Here is a 25,328-nt window from a genome sequence, read left to right as displayed (position 1 = left end):
AAAGTATAAAAATATAAATCGTTTAGATAGCCTGGTAGTTGAACTAGTTGACGAGAGAGGAGAATACGCTCGTTCCTATAAGCAAAACTCCCCGACTCTCCTTCCACGAGAACGGGGAGAATACGCAATTCCAAGGGATTAGACGTCACTTGATACCCGTTCGGCTTATGCCCCGTAACGTACACCGGATGTAGAAATGTCCTGAGCCAGCGCATTGCTTTTACCCGTAGCTACCTAATAGCGGTGGTAGCGTTCGTACGGTCGCCTTCGCCTCCGTATGTCATAGCGGGGAGAGCTCTTGAGATCTTTGCCCCGAGCCTAGAACTCAATCCGATCGTGAGGTGAGGAGGGCCTAGCGCCGACTACGCACGAAGAACGAACGAATTAACTGCCACGCGTGATCGGTTCTCTGTACGGTTCTTCAAAGCACGATACAGTGTGTGCAGTTTCTTTGCGCAAGATAAAACGCATCATAAACAATTGGGAAAAATTTTTTTCAACAGTTTACGCTAAATAAAAAGAATATTTTTAACACGACAATATTTTTAACAACTGTTTATCAATCGAGTGTTAAATTATTAATTTTCGAATGCTGTTAACTTAATACGGGGGATTTTTACACATATTTGAAATAAATAATAATATAAGAGAAATTTTTTAAGACTAACAAAAAAATCTCAAATTCGAAATTGTGCAAAGAGAGAGCTGACCTTTTTAAAATATATTTTTTATCGTTTAGAAAAAGGAATTCGTGTCAATATTTAAACTGTCAATACTTGCATAGATTCTACGATAAATGTCTCGACACAAATATACAAATGTAGTAATAATATTTCTCGTCTGTCTATTGTATAAAAAAAAAAAAAAAACGGCTTCACATATGTCGCTGACTGCAATTTCTCTTAAATATCGATTTCGATGCAAGCCATAACACGTGTTATCGCAGGTTATACACAGCGGATTGTACGTATGTATTCGATTCTGCTAGGCTTCCAAGCAATTCTCCGTACGAACCGTAAGAATGAGTACTTACGCGCGTACAGAGAAAGTAGTATCGGGGGACTTGTGTACGTAGAGGGTACGCGGGGCGTTATATTACTTTCGTGCTGTATTCGTCGTGTGGTCGGACCTGCCAGTTCAAGATTGCGGCTAATTTCCACGTCGTTAAGCCGCTGTTTGGACTTTCATCGTCAAAAGATAGCAAGATTAAATTACTGTATTAACGTAAAAGAAAGTAGACCGATCAATGAATGAATCTAATAAAAATGGCAACATTTTTTTTATATTTTATATAAATTATGATACACACGCATAAAAGATCTAAAAATGAAATGAATAAAAATCTAATATGTAACAATAAAAATTTTAAGCTTCGACTAAAAGAGGAAGTGAAAAATCTTTTATATATAAAAATGAAGAAAAAGTTTTCAGATAAAACTATAATAATAATAAGTAAAAATCGTGTCATTTCCCTCCTCCCCCCCGCAAAAAAAAAAAAAAACCTACGATGCCTCTTTTTAAAAGTAATGCGATTGTATCCATGATACCGTTATCAAGTGAAAAACTCTAATCTATATAAATAATCCGTAATATTTATTGAAATCGAAGATACACTGTATGTTGCACCTGACATAATCGCAGGGCAGTTCTGCTTGTAAAATGAATGCCTCTACTTAACGCGTTATCGCGCCTAGTAATTGACGAAATTACCGATAAGGGACTGCTAGGAAAATCACGTTCGCTCTCTTGGCCGTTAAGTAGCCTACTTATGTTAGACGCGTTAGAATGTTCGAATGTTAGAATGTCCCTCATTCGGATACGATAACATCGAACATAGATATTTTGTTAAAAGTTTTCTGACGAGTAAAAGGAATTTTGTAATTTCGAAAAATGCTTTATAAACAAGACGGAATAAGAAAAATTGATTATTCATAAAAATATATATGACAATCAATTACGGTATTAATTAATAATTAACTACAATATTGATTAATGTGTGAAAATATAATGTAACGTGTAACATAAATTGAGCCATTTAAAAAGGCCATTCTCTGGGCGAATGCGATTTTAGCATTAAACGAGTGAAAAGCTCAAAGATTTAATCGTCCAGAGATATATTCGTTTGTTCGATGAAAACCTGTCGCAATAGTATTCGATATCAAACTATGATACAAGATAGATAATATCATTACCGCGACCTTTTTTTCCTCAATGGATTGTATTCGTGCCCATATGTATATATTGTAGACGCTATTCGGTATATTATTGCTATCAAGACGCATAACAGTAATCGATACGAGAAAACATTCTGCCACTTTTACATTCTACATTCAGTTGTTCTTCGATCTGTATTAATATATAAGGACTTTACGCGAATGCAAAATTTCGACGAATCAAGATATTCTTCGCAAAAGTATTGTCAGATATTTTCTCAATGTTAATGTTTCTTATTTATATTTCTTTTCTATTACATAAATTATGAGCGATAATCCTCGCGCACGCCAAAAAAATTTTTTTCTTTTCGCAATATAAATATATCGCAATATCTATGCTTTAAAAAAATGTATCTGTATCTGATGGAAGTCTGATGGGCCAAAATGCATTGTGTGCAGTCATCGGCCCCGCTAAAATCTTTCCTATGTTCGCTCATTATTCATGTTAGCATACGCTTCGTCGGGGATTCACAATGTTTGCGCGCCGTAACGTAGGTCGAGTTTTGTTACCCGTCGTCGTGCTCCATTCGCGATGGCCATTGGTTGGTTTTTGCTTCACGAGGAAAAATTTGTAAGGATTTCTCATAAGACGTTAATGCAAATTTTCGTACGGCGATAAAATTGTCGCCATTGTTATGTCCTTTCATTTCATAAAACATATAAAGTGTCTAATTTTAACGGTGCGTTGTTAACGTGGGCAATCAAATCCGATATCGAAGCCGTTATTAAAAAAAAAAAAACACCGAAAACGAAAATGGCAGAGTAAATAAATGTAAGAGAACTATCCTCGTTAATCTAAATTCTAAATTCATTGTATGCGTTCGAGGAAGATACACGCGGACAAAAGTCGTCCATCCATTACTGGGAAATACAATAAAAGCCAACGAGTCTCTCTCGTGAAAGGTTTCAGAATCGCGAGGCGCAACGAATGCTATCATTCGGGTCGAAGGAGGGAATAATTCCCTGCAATTCATACTAACAAGAGTTCCAGCGCCGGTAATTATAAGGATCAGCAGCAGAATAAATCGGAATGCGGGTAATAAGGCTCTGTATGATAATGGCGCAAAATTCACGATATGATTTTATAAGACAGAGAAGAACATTCAAGCGCGCACGCGATTGACTCGTCGATTTATCATTGATAGAAAAAGCCTTTAATCGAGATTTGCAACGATTGGTCAAATATAAAATATAGAGATCTGTTTGGATCTCGCAACGTTACCTAATCACGCGGGGCTCATGCCGGCAAGCATTTTAATTGTGCGTTTTCCTTATCTAAAATATGCTTCGTTATCGCAGACGTGTTGTCTGATTTTCTCGTTAACAACTTGCCGCCTCCCGATAATCGTCAAAGTGACGGAATTACGAATGATCGAGTGTTTATTCGATAAAAAGCAAACGATCTCGGTCTTCCTAGACTGATCAGTTTCAATCTTGAGAATAGAACGCGATTCGTTGCGACAGTGTGTCGCCTATGAAATCGAAACCTATTCGCGCAGATCTCTGATAAGTCGGAGTGTCCCACTTAATGATTCGAAAGTCCAGTTGATATTTTTTTAGTTCGTACATTTAGGCGAATACGCGAGGTGTTTAGATTAATATCTCGAGATTTATCTCTCTCTCTCTCGTGATTTAAAATAATAGAAGTTGAGAATCACTGGGAAACGTCGCTGCGCGAAAAATATTAGCGATGGCAGTGTAATTACTATTAAAATTGAATTGATTATTTAATTAGTGTATATTTTTAATTCGTATTCAAATAATTATTAAATTTTTACGAAGACAAATTTAATTGCACGAATGTCACTAATTAAGAAATATTGTATATAGCAATGTTGATATATCATATTATAACAAAATATATATAATTACGTGTACAGAATAGAATTCAAGAACAGGATTGAGAAATAAAGATCAATGTAAAGAATAAAGTACCGAATTGAACGCGTACGCAAGCCGCAAATGGCGTGCGTGCAGCACGCGTGAAATCACGCGTGAATTCCCCTTACCCAGCGCGAACAACCGTTGGCTTGAAAGGGTATAAGCTTTTCGTTAGCCGACTGCAAATCGTGTCAAGGTCCTGTCGGTTACGCTCGTCTACAAGGGTTACTTGTCCCAATGCGACAAAGGGCTTGGTTGAGTACCGCTGTTTCAGACCGTTATACAGCGGTGCAAATAAATTAAAAGCGACGCTTCAAGAGAGACGATGGCAAGAGCTCGATTTTTTCCCCCTTTTAAACATTTCATGCGAATTGAAATAATAATCCCATTCTCAAAGATATCGAGATAATTATACAATGCACAGATTATTTATCGGGAGAACATCTATTTCTGTATACCTGTAACAGGGAAAAGAGAGGGAGGGGGGGGCCCTGTATAAAGAGAAAAGAGAGTCGATCCTCTCCCTTAAACTATCCCAGTAGCGTATACTGCTCTCGTAACAGATACCCGTTATACAAGCGTTGTCGTACCCGTCCCGTGGTACGACTCGTCTCTTACCGTATTTGAACATAACTGCGCTTTAAAATCGACATGATTTTTTTTGGGGGGGGGGGGGGCACCCACTCGTCGTTTACTGTCTGATGTTGAAAAATTCCACGAAAAATTTGTGTCTCGCGATGGAATTTTTTTTTTTTTTTTTTGGCGAGGAGGGGGGGGGGCGGAGTCTACTTCATTGGACGAACTATTTTTTTTTCAGACCGCGACGCGTTTATTCAATTCTTTATTTGAAAATCACATAAGCACGTTTTTCAGCCGAAAGAAATATTCTTTTTCACACATTAATATTATCACGAAGAGAATTCAATCGATGAACGATCAAATCCGCATATCTCGATATGTTTATAAATATATATAATCTATAAATGAAATCTTAAAACTCAAATTGTGATTATTGCGCTAAAGAGTTTACGCGAGGAACACGCGCATAACGTCGCGAGCGATAAGCTGCGAGCCGTATAAAGAGCAAAAGGAGAAGCTTATCTTCTTTAAAGAGAATTGAAACGTATAAATAATTTATTGAGTACGCAAGCATATTACAATTAATTTTCAATATTATCATTCATATGTATATATATGTGTGTGCGTGTGTATATGTATGTGTGCGTATGCGCGTGCCTGTGGGTCGATTAATAAAATCGCTTATTCGATTACTGAATCGCTACGACGATTTTCCCACACAAACGTCTACCGTTTTCACAGCTCGCATCTCGTCGTCCCGTCGTTTATCCGTCGCTAAAGCGTGAATTTTCGCAAACAAATCCGCCGCGAGCGGATACGTCAGCGTATCGTGACACGCGCGTCCTGCGTCTGTAAATAACTTACATTTGATTCCGCGTTAGACGACGTGGATTGACGAGATCGTGAAGGAATCGCGTGATCCGAAGCGGACGTCATCCCAGTATTCGTGTACGAGTACCTTGGTCAGCTCGGAAGCCAGGATCATTCACCCACCGTCGTCGTTCGCGTGCGCACTTTCGCGACTACTATTACTATCGCCCCGATAACAATAATAACAACAACAATAACACCGCCACCGTCACGGAGCACCGACGCGCTTCACCGCGCGAAACACACACAAGGGGAATAAATTTTTTTTTTCTTTTTCGCGGATTTTCGTCGCAAGCGGATGTACACGCGCGTGTCACGATCCTCGAGGATGTACGAGAGGAAGATGAGTCAAGTGTCGGTGTAGCGTGGCGGGAATGCTGAGATCGTCCTTTCGTCCGATCCCCTCGGAATCATCTTAACTCGATCGATTCGCACGCGACTCGATCGAGAGAGAGAGAGAGAGAGAGAGAGATAATCCGTTGTCGGAAAGATTTCACGCGGTAACCCTGTTATAGTTTTTATATCTCTCTGTTTTTCCCATATTATTTAGAAAGAAAAACACTCACGTGTTAAAAGTGAGACGCATCCAGGCGCGATTGCGTCAGCAGCGTCGACGCATTGCGTCGGGCTGGCCTCCGGGAACTGCTTTTAAAATCCTCGTATCTAACGACGCCGCGCTGTCCCTCTTTGTCACTTTGTCTCCTCGTGGCTCGAATCACACCGCGATCCCTCCGATCGATCGAGCCCGATCGACAACACTTGATCGTTTACACAAAGTTGTCGTTATTACACACTACTGGTCGACTTGGCTTGATATCAGGAGTAACGAATAAATTCCGAGCCGCTCTCCGAGAAGCTAAGCGTTCACCGTCGCGTCACTTATCGCGTCTGCGGCACTGCTTATATTACGCACAGGCACCGCGGCGAGTGCTATCAGCCAGCGAATCGCATGAATGGCGGAGACACAATCCTATATATCCAAGCGAATCCGATCGACTGCGCGATTCGTTATCACCGATTCCACCCCTATAACTCGACGGTAACGCGCGAGAGCGCGTTCTCGAGATTAACGATGGTCGATGACAACGTGGCCAGCGCGCCAGTATTTTATCGTCACGAGGAGCCGGCTTCGTAAGCAGCGTGCACGTTGACGGAGGTGGCGTCTACGCGCGCGAACGTAGCTGACCTCGCGACACTCTGGAAAACGCGCGGGAAGAAGGCGCTCTTGTCAGCGCGTTGCGCGATCAACCCTCCGATGAAGCGATCGCGCCCTTCTTCGCGCGAGAGTGAAAGGGACGAGAATGGCCGGCGATAAAGATGCATCCAGATCGCTCCGATAACGATGGCACAATGCAGCGACAACACGACGTAGCGACGGACACGACCGTAACGCGCGTAGCACGACGATATAATACAACAACAACAGCCGCTGTGGCTGCTCGCCGTGTATCTCGACGGCTCGAAGACGCGCAAGTCAGACCCACTAGTGTCGGCTCGACGGCTTACCTGGCCGCTGCTGCCGCTGCTGCCGCCGCTGCCGCTGCCGCCGCCGCCGCCGCCGCTCGCCTAGAGTATACCCCCACCCCTCTCGCGCCACCCCTCCACTCGTATGGTACACGAGGCTGCCCCTCCATCTCGACGTGCTCTTTTCCCTACCCCTCTCCTTTTGTCTCTCTCTCTCTCTCTCTCTCTCACGACGTGCACTCCTCGTACGAGAATTCTCCCCCTCCCCCCTCTTACCTGTGCTCGCACAACCCTACTTTTCTACCTCACCTTACGCGTCCCGTACTCTCCTTTATACAGTGAAACGATATGGAAAGGCGTTATATTGCCAGCTAAGCCGGTGAAAAGATTGCGGCGATTTCGTAGCAACACGTGGCAACGATTTTTGAGCGTTTCGCTGGTTATAGGAATATCGTCTCGCGGATAGAGAGAGAGAGAGAGAGAGAGAGAGAGAGAGAGAGAGAGAGAGAGAGAGAACTATGTATGATATTTCAATCCGTAATACGTATTCGAATAATTATTCGAGTATATTTGCAAATATTTTATTCATCTCTGACGCGAGAGAGAATTTGAAATAAATTCTGCGATAATAAAGACGGTACATTTTTTATATGTCGTTGCTTGAAAAATTCTTTTATTCCGATACATCTATAAATTCCTCGTTATTTCCTACTCATCGTTATTCGATCGTCCGTTCGCCACTTGATAGCTTCAATTCGATTCAGTTCTAATTTGCAAGTTACTATGCTTTTAAACTGTTATCAGTATATATTTTCGGCAGCTTATTATCTTCTCGATACTCTTGATAAACATAGCTTGGAAAGACGTAGTTATCGCATCCTCTCTGTGCGTATATAAACTGTGCGACATCAACGCGAATGTTGCTGGTACCAGAAATTTTTCTTCTCGAAATATTTCTCGCCAATATGGTTCCAAGTTTCTCAACATACTCCTCGCTATCTCTCGCGGAATATTCTTGCACAGCCGTGCATTGGGTTTCTCCGCAACTGCCATCGGCGTCGTCCGAACGTTTCGCACACTCGCATTTTTAAACCATCACGCAACACACTCGACGCACAATAACTTAAAGGTCACTTTATAACAGACAGACAATCCGCGGATCGAAAGTGCGGGCGCGCACGCGCGCGCGCGCGCGATAGCGGCGACGCGATTTATTTATCTCTTTTTATTACTTTCATTTTCGCCGCCGGGATGCGTGACGGCCAGGCGGTGTATAAATTACGGTACAAGGCGTGTATCGGCTGCGTGTGGTACATGTCCGTTGACGCGGTGACACGAGCGATTCGGTTGCGTAATCCACGCGAGGGGACTGAGAATCCGAGAGTTTGTTTTTCTAAGTGAGTCAACACCGTACGATTATTTTAATATGTTTCGATGAATGTCGAATGTCGCACCATTCGCGAGGCACTCGAGGATTTTCTCGCGGAATTCACGCACGCGTTTCGCGTTGTTTGCGTCCGCAGCGAAATGAACGATGATGCCGGAGAAGGTGCGCGGAGAATGAGAAAAAATTTCGCGATGGGCTCATCTCCACGGCGCGACAGAGAATGAGACACTGATGACGGTGCGTGGCAGTGTCGCGAGCGCCCGGTGGCCCGACGCAACGAGAGAGATAATTAATTATCAATCGAGCCGCGCGCCCATTATTCCTGACGCGCCGCGTACGATCGCCTTCGTTGTCATCGCATTGGCTCGCTCGTTTCGCCTCGATAGCGGCGAGGAATCAACGACTGCCAACTAAGTACGCGCGTTCCTGCGCTCTGCTTACGATGCACTATTAAACGCATGTTCAACAAGGTTTCAACATCCGAGACGATGCCCGCCGGCGTGTAGATAGCCAATGATAATGTTCGCATTGTAGAACATTTTGTATGACACGTCGTGTCATGATGACCAAAGTGTCGGCGTAAGGGATGTAAGCGATAGAATCGCGTTTTGCGTTCATTTCAAATAGCCTTTTAACGAGATTATAATTTAATTTTAGAAATTGATGTGAAAAAATATCGCACGATTAATATTAAAAAAATATTATCTCCATATCAAAAAGATAGCGCATTGTAGAATTAACATGACTATAAAAATATATATATATATATATATATGATGCGATGTAAATTTTACGAAATATTGATTATTAATATTTTTACTGGATTCAAATATTTTAGAAATATATTGATTGAAGCGACGCTGACGCATCGTGCCGATGACGAACATGATTTTAAAAGGCGGCGATTAATTTTCAAGTTGTTACTTCAATTCCTTTCGCTCGCGCTAGACGATTAACCGATAAGTGAGCATTAGGGTCTCGTCAATTTTACATTTTACGAGATTCCGTCTGCCGTCCCTTTTCAGCTATTCCTAAAGTTCCGACTACATGTCGCCAAATCTTACTCCAAGTGGCCCGATTCATCGACGAGGCATCGCGTGGGAGAATAGGCGCCTGTTAGGGCTGTATGGACAGTGGCCCTTCGATATAGGTACATATATACTGAAAGAAAAATTTTGTTTCGCACTCGTACGCATAAATAGCTTGCGACCTTGCGTAAGAAGGCCTTCAAGGCTTTTTGTGAAAATCTCTTTCCACGATTTTTTTTTTTACTTAAAAAAATAAAATACGATTTATTCGTATTTTAAAAGAGTGAATAGATAAATGAAACTTTTTTACAATTATATTAAAGTATATGTAATCTAATGCAAAAAAATTGAGATATAACGTGTCTTCTTTTAAACTAAAATCAAATTTATTCCGGAAGCATTAATATTCCGATAATAGGGAAAATTGCGATTAGCGATACCACTGATGCATACGGTCCTGATTGTCGGTAGATTTCATCTGTACAAAGCGCTTCTACCTCTGAATTAATCTGTACCATCTGTGTTGGGCTACCTACCCTTATACGTTGCATCCTTTAGAGAAGCTATTCTAAGGGAATTCACTTCATACACACGCACACACATTAACAGAAAGAGAAACGGGTGACGATCTATTGGCATATCGAGAAGGAAAAAGAGAGAGAAGGTGACTCGGGAGGCAAAGGTGAATCGGGATGTTCGCTTAATTATGAAAGGCGACAAGTGTCGGTTGCCGGTGGTACGGACAAAATTCACTAAAAACCTGGTTCAGGATACCTGAGGCCCGACGACGCTGACGTAAATCATAGAACAATGGGATACGACCTTTGTTCGTTGGTCGGGGCGGAAATCTCTCCGAGAGGCCGAGAAGATGCGCCTCTACTTCTACGGTCTACGTTTTTGAAAGGAGATCACGGTCGCGTCGACGTGAAATCTTTTACTTCAATGTAAAAGTTACGGATCATATACGCCAAGGCTTATCGCGATCTGCGCTTCGATATCTGCTCGACCTTCGCTCGATAACGAATCGATCGAATCGCGAAGCCGGAGAAAGACCAATGGTCTTTCGTTCTCGCGTGTCAATCTTTGGATAAACTGATCGGGTTAAAGCTTTGAAGCCCTCGCGAAGGCGAGGAGTGTCGATTAAGCACGACGCGCCGATGGAACGTTTCTTCGTATTTGAAACGAAGCTCACGCAACATGTAAACCAGATTGATAATCGTCACTTACGATCGTCTCGAATGACGAATCCGTCAGCAGGAGCTGCCCACATCCTCGAACTCTTCCACGCTGAGTAACCCGATGACACGGTCACGGATTGAAATATCCCCCCCCCCCCTCCCTCCTCCCTCCTCCCCTTTCCTTCCACCACTTTTTTTTTCTATTTTTAGCCGGCTCCGAAACGAATGAGTCCGCATACACGAAGTCTTTATTAGACCTGACTGCGATGAACGGCGTGTGCTTTAAAAAAAAGATCAAACGCATCCCGAATTCCGTTTGCAGGTAGTCGACGATTAATCGTTGCTAATTAACGATTATAATCACGTGAAATTCGTATTACGGAGATAACGCGAGTAACGCTTTCCTATGCGTATAAAAAAATAATGCGTCCTTATCGTTAGAGTACGCGTTTCACGCACACACACATTTTTTTTTTCTTTTTATCTATAAATTTTTCGATGTCATTTCTCTTACCTCGCGATCTAATAAATTCGTTTAAAGAATGAAAATACTTCACTGCAGATAGAATAGATTGATGAAACAGACAATGTAATGACGCCTACATCCATAAACATCACCGATGTTCTAAAACGTGCGTCGTATTTATTACATGGCTGAATAATCGATACGATAAGTCTTATGTATAGATGGAAAAGATCTTAAGCGGTTCGTTATGTCACAAACGCTTGCGCTTTCCTCTACCTCTATTTGTCACAAACTTACCAGGCTGCAGATTGCAGTCTGTGCGTGCCAATTAGTCACTCTCATGGCAATCTGCTACCTGCTTGCAACCTGCGACCAGTTTTAGAACGTAAGAAATCGCGACTTGCAATATTTCGCTCGGCATCAACTGTAAACGAAATATCAGAGAAATATTTTCTTCCCTTTCTTTTTTAGAGATAACGGATGATATTTTCATCTCTTGTCTTTTATAACTGTAAATTTACATAATCGGCAAAGAATTTATTTAATCAACGTATAATCGTTGCTTGAAAGAATTAAACCGTATTAAAAAAATACAATGAAATGCATATTAATGTAAAATTATAATATATCCGGAATGATGTGTGAAATATCTCTCTGTCGACGGATATACTTTCAACCAAAACACCCTTTATCTTCCAAGCTGTGCCTATACAGCGATCCACGAAATGTTATTATGAGTCATCGCTGTCACAGATTGTAGACTGCGTGCCAATCGTACGTTCTGACTTTAATACATTTATCTTCGCTTGATATTCGTCAGACATCTCAGTTGTCAACGTTCAAATAGTATGTAAATAAATTAAGAATTCTCCATTGTTATTTTGTCATACGTATCTGAAACGCAAAATCTACATGTTTCGATAAATATTCAAGTTTACATTCGAATTTCTTCTTCGATGCAAACAAATATATTTAAAAAATATTATATATTTATTCTAGACGCAAAAGCGTTGCGAAACTTCTCTTAATGTATAATAAGAAAATGTTACAAGACTATAACGCACGCGTGCCACGCTTCTACATCGATACGAACGAATGACATACGTATCAAGTCACAGAGACACGTGCACGAAATGAAGAATCGTACACAATTATTATAATAGTTTGCATACATGGCGCGCGATAATGATTTCTGCGTACACGTTTGCGTAAGATCGGCGCGAGATCGGCGCTTTTCGCGAATTACGAAACCGTTGGTTTTTCAATAAGGTAATAGATGCGAGAGACACAATTTCTTTCCGACTCGCTGGCGGCGCGGCGGCCGCAAAACGCGCGCGTTAAACACGAAGGGAGAGAAACTGGTTCGAAGAGGCCGAGGAGCGGAGAAGCGGAGACCACGTGGAGTGTCGTGTATAGTAGGCGCGCGCGTCATACGGGTCCCCATCGGGGCCCGTGTAGCTTACACGACGGCTCGTATTAAGTCCCGCGGCGCGGCCTGCGCAGACCGCGTTTAATCAGTTTGCGGTCGCGGCCCGCTCTCTTATGCCCTTTTAATACGTTTTCTCCTCTCCTCCGTTCCCTTTGCTCTCGCGTGCGACACCGCGACGTAACTCAACTCCCGCGTTCGCTACGCAATACCGACGGGAGTGATCCGCTCCTTTCTCCAGATGGACGCGACGAGGTTACCAGCTGGTGAGATGGTTTCTCTGATCCTTTTGTATGTACTCGTAGAAAGTAAGTCTGACGGGGCGACGAAATGATTGAATTAAAAGTTCTTTGAAAATGACGGGCGGACGGTATCCTTGCGCGAGAAGCATAGAGATTATCAAGATCGAATGCGTTGAAAAAAAAAAGAAAAAAAGTTATTTTCATTACCGTATATGAATTTAGCAGTATGTTTGTTATTTCTGTTTCACGTGATCGTAATAAATTATTATAATAGGAACATTAACGATGGCGGAAAAAATAATTAAACCTCGTATGAATATACAATAATATTGGACTGCAAACAAATGTAAATTATAGGATGATCGCGTAGGGGATGAGAACCAAGTTCGATTTCCTCGGATTTTATTTGCCTGTTAAGAGTTTCGTTTCCTTCCCTCCCGGAAAGAATTCGGGAGTACAAGAGCGAAGGTTTTTAGAAGGTTTTACGCCTGTTTCAGTGGGCCGACTGGCAATTTGGTGGAATTAAATAATAGCGTCCGTCCCATTAACGTAACGACGCACGGTCGACGGTGTCTCGCGGGATTCGTGAGAGAGGACCTGGAGGACCTGGACGGAGGCATGCCAGGTAAGCTCAACGTTTTATATCACCGTAACGTGCCAGAAGGTTTACACATACCGTGCCTACGTCTCAGAAGTCGGGACCCTCCCGAGGATACACCATACCCTGGATCCCCTGTGTGGTCTATCGCGGTTCCTCAAATTATTACCAACAATCTCCCTGAGATTCCTTCGTCGATCTTAAAATTTGTCAAGGATCGCCGCTGCTGCCAACGCCGTATACGCGTATTCGCGTTGATTTAAACGTCGCTTGAGAATTAATAAGCGGCGCTGAGGATGAAAATTCTCTCGTGCCAACTCTCAATCGACATAAAATTAATCAGACAGAAGCGAGATATACTTGAATCAATTATACAAAGTTCATAAAACTTGATGTGACCAGTGCATTATTTCCAATTTCGTGATCAAGACTTCGTTTTATTATACTACTTATAATAATTATTCCTTCAAGTAATTAATTCTCTAACTTAATAAAGCGTTATACATTGAATAACGAAAAATAACAAAGCTTAAATTAAAAACAAACAGTCTTTTCTCTTTTAGAATTTAGAATATATAAGGTAAAGAGAATTTAATCGATACTCGCGCACTATTCTATGAACGATAAGAAATATTTCTTTTATCGATTATATAAGACGGATGAACGTTATTTCCTTGTATCTTACGACATGTCTCACGATTGAATCTTCCAGCGTGCAATAAATCTTCGCTCTTTTAGTCTCTATGAACGACCCTATTCTTCCGAGAAACGGACAAACAAAGCTAGTGAAAGAGCGCGCTCGGCCGGCTGGATGGAGCCGTATGAGAGAAGCGAATGAAGACGTAGCTATAAACATAAAAAAGAAGGTGAAGCGGATAAAACGGCGCGGTTTTCAGCGTTTAATAATTCTTTTTATGTACTGGCCCCCGGGGCCACAGAAACTCGAGCTCCTCTAACAGCGTAGCCGGCCGATGTATCTCGTAGCCCGTGGCTATTTCGCGCCTTCGTGGCTACTTACGATGTTCTCGCGGCGCCATCGGGATTGATAAGACCGCCTTATCTACGGTAACGTGAGAAAGACACGTTTTACCGAATATTCGACGCGTTTTTAGAGCGGACCCACCGCAGCTTTGCGACACCGCAACGTTCCGGTGCAATAACATTCGCGCCTCTACGACAACAGCGCGTCTCGTGAGAGACGAGAGATCCACTCTGCAACAATAATACTGCATGTGTGGCCCGGACAGTGGTGCTCAGGCTTTTTCGCATTCTTAAGCGTTACTCGTACATGCGAGGCAAAAATTTCTAACCGAGAGAAACGAGCGTTGATTTTTATATTCCAGTACAATGCTATATACAAACATCATATATTCGATGACAAGTACATGGCGGAATATTATTGTTGATTTAAATCATTTCTATGTCTTTCTCGTTTTCGCTATGGAGCAATCTTTCTTTAAAGATTGCCTCCTCGCTGTCTATGAATATGCGGAAAAGATGAGGAATTCCGCGAAAAGTAGAAAATAAGCGCGAATGGCGTAAAATGTCACGGGAACGTCGCCAAGAAAACCAAGTTCTAACTTATGAAGGTAATATCTACAAACGGGTAATAGACGACGCGTTAGAACGGCGGCTTGACAAGTGGCGGATTGTCCTCTTGTTGTTTAAATTACCGCGAACGTGTGAATGGATTTTCTGCATGGATCTTCGCAGAAAGCGCGGCGAGCTCCACGAGATTTCCATTTACGTCCATGTTCAATTTTTTCGTCCATCAAAGCGTAGACTATAAACTCGTAATATCCACGAAGTTTACAACTTTCTTTACTCGAATAACTACACAATCTTGACGAAAGTCATCGCAATCTCTACGCTATCTGCCTGACATTCGAATTTGAGATTTAAGAATTTCGATACAAGATAAATACACATGTTAAATACTCGGTTTAAATTTGCATAAAATCGCGACCAATCCAAATCGCAGTAGCATACGATCTTTCGTCATACAAATCATTTCATCAATTATCATGGAATAATTATTATATACGCGAGAGAGATCGTGGTGACTTTTAAATCATATCCATATAATTATATCTATATTGCATAGAAGAAGACGCATGGTACATTTGACCGTGCATAGATGTGCACGTATAGTCTGATATTTATAATAAAAGCTACGTCGTTTATTGAAGAATATAAATAATGCGAGACATCTGCACGCTAAGATAAGATTGCGCTTTACTCCGTGTCCGCTAACCTCTGTTTCGTTATCATATGTACTTTATATAACGACTTCGAATACCCTATATTAGTGTCGCGGTACGATCGACGGAACACTCGTGCAATGTTCATCGGGCTAGTGCATTCGCTACGCGTACGTATATACACGATATGACATTCGCAATAGCGGTGCATTAGCGGTTGCTTTCCTTTCTCTCTTTTGCCACGTAGCTATGGGAAAAGCTCTAGAAATCGTATTGTCTCGAAAATTGTATCGAGAAACAGGATGAAGATGTTCATTTCATTAATAAAAAGAAATATCGCGCATGCGTTCTCTTGGCATGATGCAACAAATTGCAATCATATCTATATCCCGCGATGAAATTCAACGTTCAACGATGAGAAGAATCGCTAGAAATAACATTAGTGACGCATAGTCGCGTTATATTCATTATCAATATTTCACAAAGATATTAATTCTTTCACCGTATCAAGAATAGAAATATAATATTTTACGAAAAGAAGAAAATTAAATACATTTCTCAGTTTAAAAAAAAAAATATATATATATATTTTTTTTTACATCGTAAAATGTATCGAAATCTATTAGCAAATATTGCTAAAGATTATCAAAAAACATAATAAGAAACATCACGATGACAGTAGATATATATATATGTCTCTTTCCCTTTACTCACTATTACGTATATTTTTATTACCATATTAATTTGCGAAACGGAATGTTTATGGTCGTGTTGCGTGTAATCATTAATAAAAATAATACAATGACAATCATTTGTCAAGACGTACCGTCTCTATCAAGAAAGTACGTGCTTGACCGATGGCACTCTTGCGAGCAAGCGCCGTTGTCGCGGATTTGATTCATCATATTTGACCACGTGGTCAGTCGTGCAAAGGTTACCAAAGTCCACGTGTCGATGCGCGGTATCCCACGTGTCGACGAAGCGACCAAAGCTTCGCGCGAAGATGCGTGCGCGGTTAACGGAAAGACTTTAATATATACGCACATCATTCCGTTTTACGCAAGCGCCAGATATCTCTCTTTCTAGCATGAGACCGACATATCATGTTAATTCGCGAGTGTGTGTAAATCATGAGAGCAAGACAGAAATAAGAATCTTTTTATTGATGAGCATCCCGATCTTATTAACTGGATCGAGTAAATTAAATGATGACATCGCGAATAAATCGAAGGAATAATCGTTCAAAATTTTCAATAAAATTGTAATAATTTTTCGATAAGTTTTTCGAATGAAATAAAAATTTTACTAATTAATCGATTAATACATTTTAAATGTTTATAAATATGATTTTTTTATTATATAGAGAGAAGAAAAAGAGGCAGCAAAAGCTATTATATTAATTAATAAATAAGTATTGCGTTGTATAAATAAACGTTAGAATAGATGATGTTTGATCAGTAATCGAAATAATCTCTTGTATAGATAAAAAAACTCTCAAGATACTATTGCAATTCTTTCATAAAAATCATGCTTCTTTAGAATTCTGCACATTCGAAGAATTATTCAAGATGAACCTATGAACTAAAAAGTGATCTCATCGATTATTTCAAGTATCAATAATTATCTTGTAACAATTTCACGAATTCTTTGTATATATACATATGTTTAAAAGTTTTCTGTTACCGTATACTACATGTCTTTATAATATAACAATAAGAAATATAATAATAACAGATCTGTACTTTACGGTTATCTTTTATTTTTGATTTAAAGTATAGAAAATATTCGATTCTTCGATAAAGCCATTCTCAGATCTGTTAAAACGCTCCTTTATTGTTTATTACGTAAATTTCTGGGATCGACTGACCTAATTCCACGAAATCGATACTAATCGACATCTTATCGAGATCATTGATAATCTCATAGATAATATTTTTAAAATAACGCAGTGCATATATTCATGCGTATCGTACAATATTTTCGGCAAGGTATGATGCGCGATCATTATATTCCATCTCGAATAATAATAATAAAAATATTCTCGTTATTCGTCGATAGACCTCTCGATATTCATTCAGCGAATGAATAATATTCACCAGAACGATTCTCCTAATGTCAAGCGCCACCCAACCGTTTCATATTGTCGATAAACCAACACTCGGCCAATATCGGCCACGGCTAAGATTAAAGCTGTTATCGCTGATATTATTCTGAATTAATCCTCGATATAGAGTAGTGTCAACCGCGGCGATGTAACAGAGACTTTGTGCGACGAATCAATAAGTACACGATTGTTCACACACGCCGCGATATTACGTTTTCTAACGCCCCAATTTTCCCGACCTCCATCATATCGAAAAGAGACGATACCAGAAATACAATCGCCACTCATATTCGATAGCTATTCCAAGATGTTAAAAGTACAGAGAACTGACGCGAATAGAAGCTTTCTACATATAGCATATATATTATATAAAATCTATTTCGCTTTTACATATATAGAAAGATTTTCTTAAATATCTGTTTCTTTAAGGCACACTCTCTCTCTCTCTCTCTCTCTCTCTCTCTCTCTCTCTCTTTCTCTTTTTAATTCTTTTAGAAACGTATGCTCTACGACTAGAAAAGTAAAATACATACATAATATCGAATATCGCGTATTTTAATGATGTAAATTGGTAATTTGTTTAAATTAAAAATAAAAATGAACGGGGAAGAAATATGCCATCACAGAATTCGAATTACGAGCTCATTATTTAAGAAGCTTGCGAGTTTCTTGCCCGACGCAAATTGTCTGCGATTAGCGAAGGAGATTAGCGAATGTATCGTTAACAAAGTCGATGATTGGCGGTCAGTTAAAGAGTATCGGATGGATCCGATCTTGTCACCAAATATATGTAGACATCAAATACATAGACGGTTAGGTTCAGCAAACTGAGACCGATCCGTCTTGCGAATATTATCGCTGCCAAACGCGACAGTGAGAAATCTTAGGACATCCCCGGTTGGTTCTCTCACGCATATTCACGCACACGCAATGCGACCATGTCCGGCCAAGCGTTTGCCTCGGACAACGTGTTGCGATCTACGCGATCGGTAAAAGTGGATTTTTATTTTTTCCACCCTTTGTCAACTACAAGCTTCCTCGTGTTTCATCGCGTGTTTTAATCCAGCTTGACACATGTTCCGCACGAGTATCTACATACACGTATAAATATAAATAGAATAAATAAAATTCTCTCTTTCGCGATATATTATTATATATAATATGTGTGTTAAAAGATACGGTATAGTATTTATATTATTTTTTATTCGCAATTATTTAAATTATTAGAATTCAATAATTTATATTACGCAAAAAACACAGGAAAATTAATCGAGCTAGAACAAATAGAGATTTCGATATGATTAAACAAGGTATCTTTGGAGACAAGGATAATCTACAAAGCGCAACGATTCACCACGGCCGCTTACCGATTGCGCCGGTGCGATCGCGAGCGACAGTGGAATGCGTCGGGCAAATACGAGCGTAGACAAACACAAGGAGGCTACAACGAAGAGGCTGGGGAAAAGGAGTTCTCTCTTCGCAGAGATACAGCTCGGACGCGAGTCGACACAGCCGGCCGCGGAACGTTCGGTTAAAAGTGTTTGCGTAAGCACATTGTCCGACTTGTTCGGCGATAATCGTCATTCGTTGGTACCAAGAGAACCGGTGAAAAATATCCCTCGCCATTTTCGCGGAATCGGTCTCGCTTACTGTCATCCAGAAATGCCAAAGTCAAATTGCACGCATCGTCTATGCGAGAGGCACTAAATTCATCCATAATTGATACGCAAATAAATACATCATAACATAATTATCCTTTATCAATCTTTGAAATTTCTCACAAAATGTTTCAAGTATTTTCTTTTTTATGTAATTTCTTCTTTTCGTATTGTATTTCTTTCTATCCATTTTTTTTTTATAATTGTGTGTATCGTGTAACATTGATAGTTTTTTAAATTACAATTGATCGCAAATCTAGATAATTTTATGAATTAAGCTCTCGATGTTTAAAAATATAAAAACTTTTTATTTATTTGATAAAATAATTAAATAAAATTCATATCTCTTATTTTAGCTACTCGGATTAGGCGATTGGACGACCCCCCTCCCCCCCCCCCCTAAGTCTTATATGTAAACTCACAATTCAGTTGAGCGAAACGTTTCTTAGGCGAAATTCTCATACATTATTCATAAGTAATTCAGGATTTTCGGAGCACGCGGAGCCGGCAAAATTTCTAAGAAAGTTTCGATAACGATACTGTGCGAACGAATATATATATATATATATATATATATAGTGCAAAAAAATCGCCACAGCCGTAAATAAATGATGTCTGTGTGCTATATGAAAGGTACGCGTATATTTATTCTCCTGCGGCGACTCTATACTTTCACGTGGCGTAACAACGGCGTGCAGGCACCTGCATAAGCGCACGCTGTCGTAGGAGACTAGCCATTGGTCATCAGACTTCCGGCGACACCAATCGACATTCCATTCTTTCGCGTTTATGAGGAAAAAATGTATTTATTGATGACAGATAAACTCAAACGACGTACGTGCACAATCATCCAATAACAGATTAATCCCGTAGCTATTCTCGATAAATAGCAGATAAATACGTCCCGCTTCTTCCTTAGATTATGCTATATCGAGACGCATTTTTCACGTCAATGTTCGAGGTCTCGACGCGTTTCGCGAAAGAATTAGTCTTGGCGGAAATTTTTCGAAAAATATAAAAGTTCTATCGTTGTAATAAAAATTTTATATCAATCGGATAACGATATAGAAAAAAAAAAAAAAAAAAAAAAACGAAAGATACGAAGCGTAAAAATGTTAGGATGCAATATATCTATGTCGACGCAAATTTTTCGATAACTCGATTAAATATATTTTCTCTTTTAAATTCTCCCTCTTCCATTCTTCTTCTCTAATCTAGTGTTGGAGGAAAGAATTCAATTGTATATAAAGTCAATCGTGTATATAATCAAGATTTTATATAAATATAAACTCTTGTATAGTTTTTTCAGCGATCAGAGATACCTCGGAGTAAAGGCGCTTATTACGAGTTAAAATTAAAAATTAATTTTACCGAAGCGCGTGACAATAGATTCTCGCTTTCATATTTTTCCCTCGGCATAATATCACTTATGCATGCGAGTCTGAGCGATGAAAACATAATCGAGCGTCAATTTACAAGACGCTCGATTATGTTTTCATCGCTCATCTTTTATCATGGAGCGGCGGAACCCGGTATCAAGTAAATTCAATATTTGCGCGGAGAAGATTTCACCACGTTTTGCAGGCTGGTTGGATGAGGATTATCGCGAGATCCTCGTGTTCGTTGACATGCGGCGCCTTTGCAGACATTTATTTGCACGACGGATTCGCCACCGCAAATGCAACCGGAGGAATGCAACACTACGTTAACGCCGTGTAAAGACGTTACTCATATCGTCTACGTGTCACGTATACGACGAATCATACTCCAACGATCATTTTTCAATGACGATGAGGTAACGTGACTTTTGGTATATATCGTTGTTTTCGAATCGTCAGCATCGCGATCCTTATAAGATCGCCGGGTTAAAGTCCGTGGAATGCTTCGCGGCAATCGTTCATTCATGCCATCGCAATTAACATCCGAGCACACGACACGGATAAAGCAAGCCTTTAACGTCGATCGATGATAACGATCGTCATCGCTGCATCGACGACGATCCAGCTGAGCGCGGAAAAAAAAGAGAAGGGCCAAAAAACAGCGGGATGGAGGGAAAGAGATGGATCGATCCGACGTGTCCGACGGTCGCTCACTCGCAAAGGTGGCCGCATTCCCGACGCTTGGCGCCGCATACCCGATCGCACCGAGTCCGGTAAACATGGACGAGAGTCAATAAGTCATAAAATCCAACACCTAGGCATCAGCCATTCGCGTATCCGCGCTTCGCCACGAGGCTCGCAGATCGATTCCAGTTACTCGTGAGAGCGTATCTATGTGTCTACGGCGCTGACCGACACAGTCGGCTCCCTCTCCTTCTCACCCTCTCCCTTTGCCGCGAAGGATTATATTGACCAGTTACATGATCAATTGACATCAGATTCCCGGAACACTCGAAAAGATTCTTTTCTCTTTTCGCGAGGTTCGAAGGTGACGGCATTATATTACTGGACGGGGGAAACGCGAATGTGGCGATCAACATTCAACGACGCGACTATATACAATATCGTCGGGACGGTATAACGACTGGGTAGAAATGTACTCGTGAATTGCTCTGCCATTATAACACGTTTCCCCGCTTTGCTCGATTTTTATACTACTGTCTAAAAAATTACAATGTTTGGTTCATTTTTTTAAATTCTGACATTTCATAACACAAATGGAACTCAAGGCTATTATTAGGTGTACAACTTTGCTTCCGCCGTTTTTTTCCCCCCGAAATTCGAGGCTTTATTGTAAAAAACTGGTCATACATTTATGATTCAAAGTATTGTCCACTCCCAATGATCGTGCCAATTCTTTTTGACTTTGACTCGAGTCTTCGTTAAGTAACGCCTCCAATTCTGCATCTTCGAAAACCTCTCTTCCATCGCTATGCCGGTCTTCGACGTGAAAATCACCGTTCTTCAAGCGTCGAAACCACTCACGACACGTTCTTTCGCTAATAGCGGCTTCGCCATAAGTATCTGAGAGCATTCGATGAGCGGCCTCAGCCGCAGATTTCTTCATATTGAAGCAGAAAATTAAAACCTCCCGCAAATGACGAGAATTTGACTCGTAAACTGACACATTTTCAATCGAGAATAACTTTATGACGCAGACACAAATCGACTAACGTTTCTATGGGGTTATGTTGACGGATGCCCAAGTTTATCGCACGACGTCTATGATCTATTTATTTCGACCGTTACTTACCGCTAAAGCCATCTATAGGAAAACGGCGGAAGCAAAGTTGTACACCTAATACTATAATGTTTATGCTTCCTCAATTGTCTAGAAGCTTTGTATGTAGAAAGAGACATAGTTATTCTTATAATACATTTGTAGATAAGATATTTTCGCTGAAAAGTAGAAACGCCGGTAGAGTCATGATGTTTAATCGTTGAGAAAGTAAGACACATTCATACAATGGACCCCGCACGCAAAATGAACACGCGAAATTGGCTCATATCTTGCCCAAGGAAATATTTAGCTTTCTTTTCATCCTGTATATTATTTCAGCTAAGACCTCTCGAAACGGAGGTACTTGAAGAAAAAGGAGCAAACTCATTTCTCACGTGGTGCTCTACCTGCCTTCAAAATATTTCCAAATTCCTTCTCAACGAATTATCGATATATCCAGGTGAGAGAAATAAACGAAGCAATTAGATCGTGTAGCAAAATATCCAGCATCGTCTTAAAAATATCAGGAACTAAATTTATATGGATGAATTATTACAATCGTCCTATTCGACTCGACGCAAAAACATCCGGCTATCCCAGGCTCCCATCGCATCTCCGCGACTGTAGTACCATAAATTCTTTCAGATCAATATCGAATATGAGCGTCACTTCGTGAACGGCGACTCCGAGAACGTAGGAACACATATATAAGGCGCGAAGCAAAAGACAACGAAATCTCTCTCTCTCTCTCTCTCTCTCTCTCTTCGAGATGTTAATCCCCCGTATATACGCAAGATGAGGATATCGTCCCTTCGAGCGAAAATGCTATACCGGGAGAGCGATCGCGCATAGAGTGAGAAAGAGAAAGAGGAGAGCGACGAGAGTAGAAGCAAAAGGGGAAAACGCGAGTTATAAAATTCGTCGAATGTGGAGTACATGAGCCGTGTCGGGGGATGAACAACACATTAGTCAAAGGCAGTTTACGTGGTCGACGAGTGCGCGGCGGCGAGCGACGCGCTAGTATTTGTGAGCTGTCTACCAATTTGTTTCACCGTTTGACAAATGCATTCGGGGCCAGGACGGGCAAGTAGTTGGGCAAACTGCGCGTCTGACGGAACGAAGCGGCGCGCGCGGAGGGGCAGGGAAAAGTGGGGAAAAATAAAGTGATACGGTCGACGTTGCGTCAGTGACGGCGACTGGGTATAGGTGGCCTCTGCCTGTATAACTGCCGCCGGGCGCTTTGGTAGCGCCGCTTTTCTCTCTCTCTCTCTCTCTCTCTCTCCCCCTCTTTCTATCTATCTATCTATCTTCCTCTCTATTTCTCTGCTGGTGTGTTGGTACCACGCGTCGTAACGAGGTACGTTCGCTGGCTCGTGTTGATCGGAGACGTCGACGGCAATAGTGATGGTGCGGCCGACAAGGGGTGGGAGGGAGGGATTGGAGAGGGTTGACCGAGGATGGCGGGCCGCCGCCCTGATTTGGGTTACTAAACTGTAAACAAATTCTAACTTTTTGTTCCATCGATTATCGATCGGCGCCCCGGGTGCATGGACCTCGGCAGCACAACGACGACGACGCGGCCGCGCGATGTACACGTCGCCGCCGTGAATAATACGATCGGCGACGCTGCTTCTAACGGGTGTCCCTCCCAAGATCGTCTCGATGAGGAAAATTCGACTCGAAGAAAATTCCGGAACCGAATTGACGATTCCCTACGTTCCGTACGTTGCATTATGTCATCGGATCAACTTTGCGATATTTTCGGACGATCGTCGGCCGCGATTTTTCATTCGATCTAGTATATTATATTTGAAAAAAGGATCTTTATTACAGCGACGCGTCGTATCAGTGTTTTTCATGATAATGGTCAATGCATCAAACGATGTATCTTTGATGCGAGATTATTTTTTATATTTTACGCAAGATCGCATTTTTTCGTTTCGCTTATAGTTTCTGGTAATCGCTTATATATACATATTTTTGAAGTTATATTTCCGTGTCTTAAAATATTTCAACGATTCTACACTGGTCCATTGACTCTCGAAAGTGAGTGACGTAAACGATCCTTGCCGAACTCTTCATACAGGATTTTTGTTACGACATTTTCCTCACCGTGCCCAAATAAACATGCTCGTAAAGACCCGGTTATTAGCATTTCGACTGTTTTGGCTGGACTCTATCCGAGTTGTCCTCCTTTCCTCTTTTTTCTCTTCTTCATTTCTCTTCCATCATATTTTTGTCTCTCTTTTTTGTCAAGTTTCATTCTCGAGGCGCTTTTCGACTTGAACGGATTATTTAACGAAAGAAAAATCAATCGAAAGAATTTTTGTTATAAGTGAAATAAATTTCGATTCAAACCTTTTGATACTTTAATCTGAAAAAGCTTGAAAGAAATAAGAATCTGACATCATGATTGAGATTGTCTCAATTGCAAAAAAAAAAAAAAAAAAAAAAAAAAACATGTTTTCTCAGTACAGAATTTTTTGAAAAATAAAATTAACATAATGCAGGATTTACAAAAGAAATATCTATTTTGCACTTTTTTTCTTATTTCTTTCTTATCATCCTCCAATTTTCTTTTCGATTATCTTCTCACGGTATGCCAATGAAGAAGAAGAAGAAGAAGAAGAAGAAGAGGAAGAAGAAGGAAAACCAACGAGCAAGAATTTTTTGGTCAAAATAAAAAAAGAAAAAAAACCGATTATTCGTCGATGACACAAGGCACAAAACAAACGTGCCGTATTCGTTTGCGATAAATATAAAAATGCAAATGTGAAGAGAACGAAGAGGGTGCGGGAGGACGAGGGATGTGACTCGTAAACCGGCGCGACGCCAACGGAGATGCGCGTGAATCGTTTTCGAACGTAACGAGAG

At 40.9% G+C, this 25,328-nt stretch overlaps 1 protein-coding gene across 4 annotated transcripts in view; it reads right to left on the bottom strand.

The window, feature by feature from the left end:
• Positions 1 to 25,328, bottom strand: part of LOC138943573 (fibroblast growth factor 18) — a 111,677-nt gene that overhangs the window by 50,127 nt on the left and 36,222 nt on the right. Inside the window, exon 2 of one of the 4 annotated variants that reach the window (XM_070314504.1) lies at positions 6,110 to 6,513. The exons of 1 other annotated variant lie outside the window; for it this stretch is intronic. In XM_070314504.1, the coding sequence (XP_070170605.1) occupies positions 6,110 to 6,129 (20 nt within the window). In that variant the 5' untranslated portion in view covers positions 6,130 to 6,513. Of the gene's footprint in view, positions 1 to 5,537; positions 7,096 to 25,328 lie in introns of those variants that run through there. 2 more of the 4 variants (XM_070314507.1, XM_070314503.1) reach the window with 2 other exon arrangements.

Source organism: Polyergus mexicanus, unplaced genomic scaffold (assembly GCF_030449975.1).
Source record: "Polyergus mexicanus isolate NDT 795.1 unplaced genomic scaffold, iyPolMexi1.0 SCAF_27, whole genome shotgun sequence".
Taxonomy (NCBI): domain Eukaryota; kingdom Metazoa; phylum Arthropoda; class Insecta; order Hymenoptera; family Formicidae; genus Polyergus; species Polyergus mexicanus.
This window is presented reverse-complemented; position numbering and strand designations above follow the sequence as displayed.